The sequence below is a fragment of the Felis catus genome, chromosome F1, assembly GCF_018350175.1.
Source record: "Felis catus isolate Fca126 chromosome F1, F.catus_Fca126_mat1.0, whole genome shotgun sequence".
In the NCBI taxonomy this organism is placed as follows: domain Eukaryota; kingdom Metazoa; phylum Chordata; class Mammalia; order Carnivora; family Felidae; genus Felis; species Felis catus.
Genome location: NC_058384.1, coordinates 65256326 through 65268104, shown reverse-complemented (window position 1 = coordinate 65268104; position 11779 = coordinate 65256326). Strand labels below are relative to the sequence as shown.

Genomic DNA, 11779 nt, shown 5'->3' with positions numbered 1-11779 from the left:
TGTTCTCTACCACCAGCAGAGAGCCCAGGATCTCAGGGAGCGGAGGTGGGGTCCTGGGCAGATACCGGCCTCCACACTCTGCCTCCTACTTAGCCTTTCTTCTCTCTTCTCTGTTCCACTGGCCTAGCTATTCTGAACCACCACTACCCCCGACTCCTTCCCCCCCTCCCCTCCCCTAAAATATAAAATAACTCACTCGGCTTTTCTTCCCCTCCAGTCTGCCCTGAAGATGATCCCCCCAGCTGGTTGCTAGGGAGACGGTCCGAGTAACAGGTGCCACTGAGGCTGGTCTGTTCACCAACCCTCCTCAGTTGGTCCAGGACTTTCTCATCTTGACACTGCAAGTTCCGGAAGGTGCCTCCGTCCCTGGCAGGCCAGGCCAGCTGGTCACCGTACTCACCCCTTCCTCTACACAACCGAAAGGTGCTGTGCTTCACGGCACTGTCCACACAGCGTACGGACGGCTGGGTCCTACAGTAGTGTTCTGGGTGTTATCTCTAGCCTGCCCACAGCATCAGACAAGCCCACACTCAGTGGGTCCTACTCGATGTCATGGTGCTGTATCTGTGGTGCCCACAAGGGTCAGCCTTCTGAGTCCAACGATGTGCACCCTCCAGTCCATCCATCCACCACTGCCAGAGTTATCGCTCTAAAATGCAAATATCGCTGACACTTCCCCGCTTGAAACCCTCCGATGGCTCCTCGTCTGCAGAATTAGGAACACTCTCTGGCATAAATTCCTTGAACGATCCAGCGACAGCGGGCTGTGCTGCTTCCACCGCCCCCTCTTTTGCTAAGGCCTCTGTCCTTTTTATACCTGGTCAAGTCCTCGTCCTTCCTTAAGGTTTCCCACAGATGTACTCTCTGCCTCTCCTGGGGTTCTGCTGGGCCGCATATGGGACGGCACCATAGTCTTTATCCCAGGGTGTAGCAATTATGTGTTTACACGCCGATCTTCCCTACTGGACTCTGAGTTCCTTAAAGGTTAGCTTCCTACTTGCTCATCTCAAGAGCCCAGCACCAAACACTGACATTTTGTTATAGCATTTTTTTAACATTCACTCCTATCTTATGATTCTAAAAAGCAAACCATTACTGTCAGACTGGTCTTAATTATCAAGTGTTTTGCATCCCTGGATACGCTCCATTCCCTGACTTTTGCATTTTTCCCCACAGTAAAATGAGGCTCAAAAATTGGGGAAATTGGACATGGGGTGAGAACATCTACCGATCATTCTATTTGGTGATTGAGAAAAATAAAACCTGGGGGTTTACAGATTTTTTTTTTTATAGACTGCAGCAAAACAGCTGGGTCAAAACACCCGATTTCAACTAGCATTGCGCGTTGGACGTAAAAAACCCAAGAAACTACAAATGAAGGAAGGAAGGAAAGAAGGAAGGAAGGAAGGAAGGAAGGAAGGAAGGAAGGAAGGAAGGATCAGGGAGTTCTCTCCTTGGACATATGGTTTTTTGTGTTCTTATAGCCAAGCACCGCTGTCCACCAGGGTGAGCAGAAATTGACAACACTCTTGTTTCATTTTGTTTGTATTAACAAATAGACCAGAGAGCCACTACTCAGAAATTTTCTAGAACTCCTCTTTGAGGAAGCAACATATTAGTCAACCTGGAGGTCATTTACTCTGACTTCCCAGCCAAGTCCTGTTTTCGTATTACCCGATGTGAACCTCCACTTACCCATAAGACTTGGATCCTAAGACATTCGGCTATTTTCAAAATTAAAAGCCATCCTCCAAGGATGAAAATTTTCCACAACTGAATATACCCAAAAGGATGAGGCAAGCTCTCAAGTCAATTCCAAGAATTACAAAAATGTATCTTAAAGAAGTGGATGGAAATATGTTGCATGCCTATTAGAATCCTTCACCTTCTTTTGGACACATTGTGTCTTCGTGAACACATACAGAACTGCAGGGGATATGCCGGCGAAATGTGGTTACATACATGTATACACGCCTGGAGAAAAGATGGTTTATCAAGCCTATGTGTTTATCAATACATCACTTCAGCTAAATTCAGTAGAATCAACAGAGGTTCTACTATTTTCCTGTTTCTACACTAAGCACTGAGAATAACAAGATTCATGAACTATCATCCCTGCCCTCAAAGAGCTCCCAGTTGGCGAAGGAAAACATACTGACAAACCACGGCAACCCACAACGTAACAGTGGGGGTTGGGACGGGACGGGAGGGGGGTGGTTTATATCGCACATACTGATAGCACCTAGCAAGGAGTGATTATCTCTGGCTAGGAAACTTCACAGAGGTGGTGGCACCTAATCAAAGTTTGGATAGATAAACCCCAGCACTTAATGAGATGGGCAATCCAGGTATAGGAAATAGTATGTGCAAAGGCACTGAGGCCTGAAACGACATAGCGTGTTTGGGAAATTACAAGCCATTTAATATTGCTGGGGCACAGAAAAAAGGACAAGGAGGCTGAGACATTTGTTGCCGAAGCTGCAGATACCCGTGTAACCGAAAATACGTATTTTTGTTTGCAGATGATTCTGTGTGTCTACTGTGTCTCTGAAATACATCAATCAGCTCGTCGCCGAAGCAATAGTGGCACACACATTTACGGCGTGATTTTATTTTGGCCTGAATTTATCACAGAAACCATCCCCAGTTTCGGCTCCTACTTGTCCAGCCCGATTATGCACACCTTGCACTCGTCCCCCTCTGTGCGCCAGTTGTCCTGCTCTGTCTCCCCTTGCACGGTCTCCTCCCAGATCCATCCGAGTCCTCCTACTGGCTCTCGGGTCGGCCTCGTCTCTTAATACCAAGCAATGCCTCCTCCTTCCTGCAGGGAGGGAGCTCGCATGACCTCTTCTGAAACAAGCCTCCGGGCTAAGTCCAGGAGCTAAACACAGAGGCTCTGGAGTAAGACAAACCAGGTTCCAAAACCCGGGTCTCTCAGCCAAGTCTCTGTGCTCTTGGGCCAGTCACTTGGCTTCTCCAGGCTTTATCTCCACCTGAGGCTCAGACATGACTGCACTTGTGCGTTCAGGGTAATGCACGCTGCCCAGAACGTTCGGGAACACCAAAAGGAATACTAAATAGAAAGAACTTCATGTAGCACCTGGAGCATGGTTGCCCTTTTAACAGTCACTGTTAATCATAAATTCAAATTGTCTAGTGATTCTCATGCCTAAGTCATATGCATACACAGGGCGATTTCATGGGTAGGTATTGACCTTGACTTTGTCTGTTATTCTGATATGCTGTGGGAGGCAGGGCTGCTGGACAAATTCAATGCCAACAATGTCCCTGCCGCCTGAGGTTGGGAGGTGGGGTGGAATTCAGCAAGTCTGGGAAGGAAAAGGAGGCTTTTCTTTTCAGTTTGTTTCTTTCTATAGTTTGATTATTTTAAGTTTATAAATACACTGATGTTTTAAGTGTTGGTGGGGTTTCTGGGCAGGGAGATTTGGACTTTTGTTGCTTTATTTGGTTTCCATTTTGTATCACTAAATACAAAAAACAAAACAAAACAAAAAAAAAACCAACCACCTCAACGAATAATCCAAGAAACGCAGTATTTTAGAAGTCATTTGAGAGGCGCCCAGGTGGCTCAGTCAGTTAAGTGTCCAACTTCGGCTCAGGTCGTGATCTCGCAGTTCGTGGGTTTGAGCCCCGCACGGGGCTCTGTGCTGACAGCTCGAGCCCGGAGCCTGCCTCAGATTCCGTGTCTCCCTCTCTCTGCCCCTCCCCTGCTCGCACTCTGTCTCTCTCAAAGATAAACATTTTAAAAAAGTCTTAAAAAGGAAGTGATTCGAGTCTGATTGTTTAGTCGGGATTTTAGGAGAGGGATGATCAGAACGCATTCGTTGGCAGAAAGGGGAATGAGCACAGGTTTTAAGGGCAAGAGGACCTTAAACAGTGGATTTGGACCCATTGTTAACAAATGACATAATCTTGTTACACCTTTGTTTCCTCATGTGTGTGAGGCAGCTAATAATTCCAACCACACGAGGGTATTTCCAGAACCTCGATCAGCTACTGGGCGTGTAAAGGACCCAGTGCAAACTGTAGCAAACGACGGGTTCTCGAACGGCCCCTGTGACCATTACTATTATGTGCGTGTTGCTGTCCTCACTGCTGGGCTCTTAACAGGTTAGAATAAAGATGCTGCTTCAAATTGACAATTAACTTGGGGTTGGTATTAGGATTAATAGTTAGAGTCTGTAATAGATTAGGGTTAGGATTGGAATTAGAACTCAATTAAGGTTAGAATGAAAACGTACACCGAGGTTATTACTGAGGATGGGGTTAATTAAAACTGGATAATGGAAGCAGAAAACAGTATGAGGAGCACTGGTTTAGCTGGGTAGAAAATTAAGAAGAAAAGCAACGCGGAAACCCACGTGGAGTTTACGGAAAAAGGAAAAGTCATAGCGACAAGAAGGATTCGCAGAGCAGAACGGAGCCCGGTCTTCCGAGGGGCTTCCCACAGGTGCGGTCGCCCCCTCTTGGTGAGTACCTAGTATCCACCCCACTCGGCTGAGGCCCCCTCCCATCCCATAGCAGGAGCTCGAGCAGCAAGCAGCGTGGGGAAAGGAATGTCTGGGGCCCACGCAGCTGCGGCCAGCCCAGCACGGGTCCAGCCTCACATTCCACACCCCCAGCTCCCCAGGCCGTTGCTGAGTGGACGGGGGCATCCAGGAGCCAGAACCCGCCTTCGCTCCACCCTCCTTCCCTGCTTCCCCTCCGGTGTCCGCTGTAGCGACCGGCTCTTCAGTCCCACAGACAACCCACTCCACACTTTGCGCAAGTCTCTTAGAAGCGCATGTTGTGTGTCACAGCGTCTCCGAGTGGAAAGTCACCGTACGATCACAGTCCAGCATGGATACTTCGACTTTACCTCTTTACGTGACGGGGATCGTCCTGGTAGGTCAGTCTTGCTCTGTGAAACTCTGCTCCTAGTGAAGGGGAGCCTGTGAGCTGCGGGGCTGTGCATTGCACAAAGGACATTAAAATGATTGCAGGCAAGGCGTGGTTCCCAACGGAGACATCCACATCTGCGGGAGAAACTACCCTTCCGCTCAGACGCACGGGACTGAACAACTCCTCAATTCGTATACGGCTCGGAAGGACTGACCATGAGTTTCCTCGTTCCTCCGGCCCCCGAGGGCCCTCTCTGCCTCCTCTGTCCAACATGGGTAGCCCCTTTTCTGCACAGCTGTGTGAATGCAGGAAGTCCCTAAACTTCTCCGGGCCTTCCCTTCCTCATCCGTTCACCAAGGGGCATGAAGTAGGTAATCTGGAAGGTCGCTTACAACTCTCACACTCTTGCATTCTACGATTCCAAAAGCCAATGACTGCTTCGTATTCCCAGGGCCTAAAGTGCTGCCACACTGATACCGATGATGCAGAAAAGGGGACAGGAGCCAGTAGGAAAAGAGGGTTGCACTCTCATTCGCTACCTCTTCATACCGTCTCCAAAACGGCTCTCTTCCTCCCCTTGGTCTTTCTCCCACGAGGTTACGGTAGAGGGTGGGGCCAGACCAACAGCCGCTAGAGAATTAACTGAGGACAGGCAGACGGGGATCGCGGTGCAGAACCAGATGGAAAAGACGATTAGTTGGAGGCGCTTGGGAACTAATCCCCTATCCTGCCGTCCCCATCCCATGCCCGTCCCCTGTCACTCCTGCGACACTAACCTGTCCTCTCTTAAGCCCAGCCAGATGATCCCTAAGGCTTCTCCTAGCCGCAAAGATAATACTCTTTAGCCATCAAGACCCTTTAACCAGGAGAGCCTGATCCTTCCCTCTGAAGCCCCATTCTCTCTGAAAACACAGCCACTCCTTTCTTTCTCTCTGTACGACTCAACTCATGCCAACCTGGCCCCACCACCATCTGAAAGGCCAGCCTCCCTTCCTGGCCGCTCCTCGCTCTTGCATTCTGGTCTGCACAGGCTTCAACCACACTCCTCTCTCCGTCGTCATCTCACAGAGGCTTTTAAGATGTCAGGGAGTCACTGAAATAGGAAAGCAAGCAAGTCAGACAGCCCGTGATCGCCCCAAACTTCTGCAAGTAAGTCTAACTAACTCAGGAAACACGCAAGAGGCAGGCACAGCTCTTCCCCCAGATCACAGAGAGATTCTAGAAACAGAAAAACAGTGGGACAGCGTTCTGACCACCTTGAAGGATCTTCCCGGAGAATATGCACTGGCCTCTCTATCATCGACTAACATTTATATGGAGCTTTACCAGTTACAAAGCACTTCCCACATCCTTGTCCTTGAATTACTAGGTGACAGACATCTAAGTCCATCACAGAGGGCTGGGAATGCCCATCTGAGAGGAGGAAAGATTACCCGAACATTAAGGATTAGCATGGTGAGGCACAGTGACCAGTGCAGAAAAGGGACTGACATCGGAGTTAGAAGACATGTACTCATGGTCTCACGGGACCAGAAGACACTTCAGAGATCCTATCGCCCCTTAACCTAACCACCACTGTGTTTTCTACTGATGACTGGCAGTATAGCCTTGGGAGGGTAGTTAATCCACCTTGGACCTCAGCTGCGCCTGTACAAGAAGGGGTTGGACCAAATATTTTTATAGAACCCTAATATATCTAAAACTCTTTGATTCAGAGAGTCTAAAATTTAGGAATATCCCCAAAGCTAAGGCTGAGCAACGCTGACTTCGAGGGGCCTCTCTCTGAGATGTACCAAGACCCTTCCAGAGACACTCAGGTCACAAAGAATACGGCCAACCCCAGGGACGTGGGACTCTCTTCACCAAGCATGAACCCCCTGCCTATCTCACCCATTCTATATATTGGCCTCAGGGGCAAGAGCCACACTAGCCAGTGAGGCATTGCTCCTGAAGGGGGCATCTTCCTGAGGGTCTGCAGATCAGACCATTCACCCAAGAACCTGACTGACTAAAACTTGAGAAGGAAGGGCACGGTCCTCTGAAAGATTAAGAAAAAAGAACAAATATTGGGAGGAAGGGGAGGACAGAGAGGATGAAGCGGGGCGGGGAGGGGGGACGCTCCGAGTTGCTTTGTAGATGGCTCGGTTGGGCAAGAGTCTGAAGTGAAATCAGGTGTCAGAGGGGGAGTCACTTCCTGGACAGGGGACTGAGGGACTGCTGATCCCCGTGGCCTGGAGGGTTGCAGGAAGAAGCCTTTCAGGGGAAATTGCCCGGGGCCGCACACTGTTGCTGGACAGAGGACCAGGGGCTCTCGGGTCAGAGGAACTAGGGACGTGTGTGTGTTTGGGAGAACGGTCAGGGTAACTGGCTACCCAAAGGGAGATGTCGCTGGGCACGCTGTTGATAGGGGATCCCCGGTCGCCAAAAGCGGGAGGGCGGGGCGGGAGGATCTCGGGCCGGTGGGCACGCCCTTGCCCGGGCCTGCAGTGGCCGCTCTCGCCAGCTGGCCCAAGGCCCTGCCCGGCTCCCCTCCCTCCGCCCCAAGCCTAAGAGGGGCGCGCGCAGGGTCCCACTGCTGAGCCAGCTCCCTCCCCGGGCTCCCCACCCGCGCCGGGCTGGCGGAGCTCCCGGGGGAGAAGGTGGAAGGCACCACGAGGGCGCGGAGGGGGTGCGGGAGGCGGGGGGAGTGGGGAATGCGGCAGCTTGGCCCCCCCGCGACCGGCCCAGCCCCCCGCCGCCCCCCCTCCACCTCCAGCCGAATGGTTCGCTCCGAGCGCCCTATTTAATCCCCGCGACTGCAGCAGCGCCCGGCTCCCTCCCGGTCCCCGCCTCGGCCCCGGGCTCCGAAGCGGCTCGGGGGCGCCCGGTCGGCCAGCGTCGTCGCCCACCGCCTGCCCAGCCCCCCGCCCCCGGGGACCCAGGCTCGCCAGCGCGCGCAGCGGGGAGCCGGCCGGGACGCGCCATGGGGGGCCCCTCCGCCCTGCCCCTGCTACTGCTCCTCGCCAGCTGCGGGGCGCCCGGCGGGGCCAACCTCTCCCAGGACGGTGAGTTGGGGGTGGGGGCGCCGGGGCGGGGGCTCCGATCGCGGCGGGGGCGGGGGCGGGGGGGGGCGGGGGGCAGCCTGTGGGCTTTGTCTGGAAGCGGGGGGTTCGGGTCGCCGCCGCCGCCGCCGCCGCCGCCGCCGCCGTTGTAGCCGGGCGGGTCCGTCCGGGCATCCGTGCCGCTGTGCACCTGCCGTCCGCCTCGCGATGTGCGTGTGCACCGGGCCCGGGCGGCTCGCGGCCGCCCCGGGTCTGGCCGTGCCGCTGCCCGTTTGCGTGTGTCTGGGTGTGCGCGTCTGTGTTGGTGTCTGCCTGTGCGTTAGTGTGTCAGTATCTGTGTGTATGTCTGTGTCAGTGTGTGTTGGGGGCGGAGTGAGATCTGTCGCCGTTTCGGTCCGGGCGTGTGTCGGGGTTTGTGTATGTCTGGAGGGGCTGGGGAGCCGGTGCAGCCCCCCCCAACTGCTGTATGCAAACATCGCTGCCCCCCCACCCGCCACCCCACCCCCCGCGGCGCAGCTCCGAGTGGGCAGGGAAGGGTCCTGGGTGAGGCTGCCGAGGGGGGCGTGGGCAAGGATGGGGGGGCTTCTCCTTGGAGCAAAACAACAACACAGGGCGGGGGGGGGGGGGGGCAGGATGGCAGTGTCCCTAGCGGTGGCAGCAGCTGGGAAAAGAAGCCCAGACAGGAGCGGAGGAGGTGGGGGAAGGTTGGGCAAAAGGAAGCATCAAGATATTTGGGAAGGAGGATGCCCAGAAAACCCAAGGCTGTCCTGGGCTAAGCACGGCTCTTCCCAGATTTGGGGTGGGGTAGCTCGCCCGGCCCACTTTGCCCCAGGTGGGAACTCCAGCCTGCTCGGGTTTGTAAGGGTAAGAGACAAGGGAGAGAGTGGGGGGAGCAGGGAGGCGGGGCCAGGGTGAGGGGACTTGGGGAAGAGCCCCTCCCGCCCAGGACCCGGCTATGTAGGTCAGCGCTGTGGGGGCCCCCTCAGCTTTCTTAAAGGCAGCTGACGGTTCATGGGGTGGCAGGGGACAGTTTGTGGGGAGCCCAGGAAGGGAGCCACGGCTCACAGCCTCAGGTCCCCGGAGGTGGGAGGGCAGGCAGTGGAGGAACTAACGGAATGCATCCTCAGACCAGTCAGAGGAGGGCTGGGCTGCGGTAGGGGGGAGAGGGGACGGGACCTCTGCGGAGCACAGGGATGTGGGGAGAGTGAGGGGGAGGGTGGTGGCTATGCCCGGCCAGATGCCAACGAAAAACAGAGAGAACCGCAGGGGAGGAGAAAGGGGAGGCGGCTCCTGGGCTGTGGACCCAGTGGCCAGCAGGGATGGGCACAGGGCCAGGGCGGGGCGGGGGTGGAGAGGGGAGGGGTTGAAGCTGGGGAGGATGATGTAAAGAATTTCATCTGAAGAAAACAGGCGAGCAGCCTGGGTGCTGGAGGAATCACTCCATCTCCCCTGACCTCCGCTCTCAGGCCTGTCTGGGTCATGATAAAGGAGCTTCGGCCGGCCAGCGTGAGCACCCTGGGGGTCCATTCCCTAGGGCTGGCTGACTCCTTCCACCAGGTACCCATCAACACCCTGAAGGGAGTCACCACTGAGACAGCAGCCCCTCCCCTGGGCGGAATCCCCCTTCCCCAGAGGACCACACTGAGGAGCCTACTGGCTGAGGAGGTGAGGGGGGGTGGTCCCAAGGGCCAGCCGGGTGCCCGGCGGCAAGGACAGGCTGCCGGGTGTATGTGCCCCAAGAAGGATCCTCTTCCAGGCCTTGACTTCCAGCTGCAGCCCCCGCCTTTTCATCCCGCTAGCTGCGTTCACCATAGACAGTGTGACCCAAACTGCACCTGCTGGGCAGTGGGGACTGACGGCCCCAGGCTGGGACCTAAACAGAAAGGAGTCACCCCAGAAAGCTGGGAGCACTCCAGCTCTAGGATGTAAACACTGGAGAACAGAGTAAATCTATATCCTAGCCAAGTCTCTCTTCACCAACCACACGATTTCGTCTTGGCCCTCGATTTGGGGGCCCAGCCCTCACCCAGATGTAAGGTGGAGAGGAAGAGAAATCCTCTGTCCTCGTATTTATAAACATTTCCTAGCAGTGCTTGAGGGGGAAGAGGGGAAGGCACTAACTTTAGAATGCAGAATTTCCAGAGGAGAGGCTGGGAAGTCAGGGATGGGTGGGGAGGGGGGTCTGTTCCCAAGGAACAGTCAAATCGAGCCTCATTTTCCTCGCAGAGCATTATCTGTCTCGATAATGGACATCTGTTTGGTGTGCAACGTCTCAGGACTTACTGATGTGGAAGACACACAGCCACACACGATCTTTATCTAAATGAATTCCACCTCTTAGTTTCCAGACCTAAGAAGGGCCTAAGAAGCTCTGATGTGGGAGGTGGGAGCACAGATTTGATGCCCATGGATGGTGGTCTGGATGGCCATTCTGACCAGGGTCATGCCAAAGATGTGCCCAGTGCCCCTGATGTGGCCTGGGTCCCCTGGCAGGGAGCCAGGCAGTACATAGCTTCCCGGATAATGTTTGCCCCAAACAAGGAGATGCGGTGTGAAAGTTTAAGGACAAGATACCCTAATACACTAACGTCTGAGTAGTCAAGGGTGTGTGTGGAGTGGCTCTTTCCATGCAGAAAGAAAACAGACCTGATGTGCGGCTGGGGTTTATAGCTCCCTAGGGTACAGCATCAGGTTTTTAGGGTTCCTAAAGCTGAACGGGGACTGAGAGGCTACAGAAGGGCAGCAGACGATCTCTGAACCTGACCGTGCGTGCTGTGGCTAGAGGCCCAGGGCCACTTTGGACATTCGGTTTCCCACCTGCTCCTTCCTTCTCACATTCCTCCACTAGCACTGGTAGAGGCTGGCAATTCCAGGTTTGCTGGGTGCGACACCTGTGAACTTCATGTGTCCTATGCTGAGCTCTGGTAAGCTCAACGTTCACCACTGTGCACAGCCTTCCTTGGGTTCTTCCTTGTCAACTTACTTCCAGCACCCTGTGAGTTGACCTAGCATAGAGCGGATGGGTGGACAGCCTGCTTTGCTTCAGCTCATAGCAATTCAACCTTGTCCCGCACTGCCCCATACATGAATATCTTTCCCTTTCCAATGACCTTCCGTCCACTGCCATCCATTCTTCGGCCCCCTGGCCAGGTGCCCAGTGGAGAGCTCATGCCCAATGTGCCAAGCAGTCCAGCAGGCACTCACTCTAGAGCTGCCCACGGGTCTGCCTGGCAGGCCTCTACCGTCCTGCTTCTTCCTTCTTGCAGCTGTAACTGTTCTGTTCCCATGCTCTTCCTGGTTGCAACTCTAGCCCTCGGGAAGGACAGATGTGCTCTTCCTGACACAGAGAAGTTGAGGCCTTCAGAGAGACCCCGGTAGAGCAGAACTTAGCTAACTCCACGCAGAACCAGTCTGTCTGACCAGGGCCCCAAGCTGTGGCTCACTCACTGGCTACCCAGAGCCACACCCAGAACTCTGCCCTGAGCCTGAGCTGTCTCTGGGGCCAAGCAGCACTGCTGTTTTCCGGGGTTCCTTCCAGGACAGTGGTTTTCTCACTTTTATTTTTAAAGATGTGAAATTCCTTCATCACGTAAGTAAAACAGACCAAAGGAGAATTACTCTTGCTGAAAGACAGAAGACAGACCTGTAGCCCTTTCACCCTTCTCCCTGCCCCCCCACCAACACTGCCTAAAATCCCTATGCCCTGGGGCTCTGCCACACCCAGCCTGGGGTCCTCCGCTCTAAGCTGACAGCAAGGGAGCCAGCTCGCTGGCCTCAGGCTCGCTCTCTCTCTCTCTCTCTCTCTCTCTCTGTCCTTCCTCTCCCAACTGAGGAAG

The 11779-nt window shown here is 54.4% G+C and overlaps 1 protein-coding gene across 2 annotated transcripts in view; it reads left to right on the top strand.

The window, feature by feature from the left end:
• The first annotated feature begins 7790 nt into the window (after window positions 1-7790).
• Window positions 7791-11779, top strand: part of CADM3 (cell adhesion molecule 3) — a 29646-nt gene continuing 25657 nt past the window's right edge. The window contains exon 1 of one of the 2 annotated variants that reach the window (XM_023248000.2): window positions 7791-7946. In XM_023248000.2, the coding sequence (XP_023103768.1) occupies window positions 7865-7946 (82 nt within the window). In that variant the 5' untranslated portion in view covers window positions 7791-7864. The remainder of the gene's footprint in view (window positions 7947-11779) is intronic. The other variant, XM_023248001.2, reaches the window with a different exon arrangement.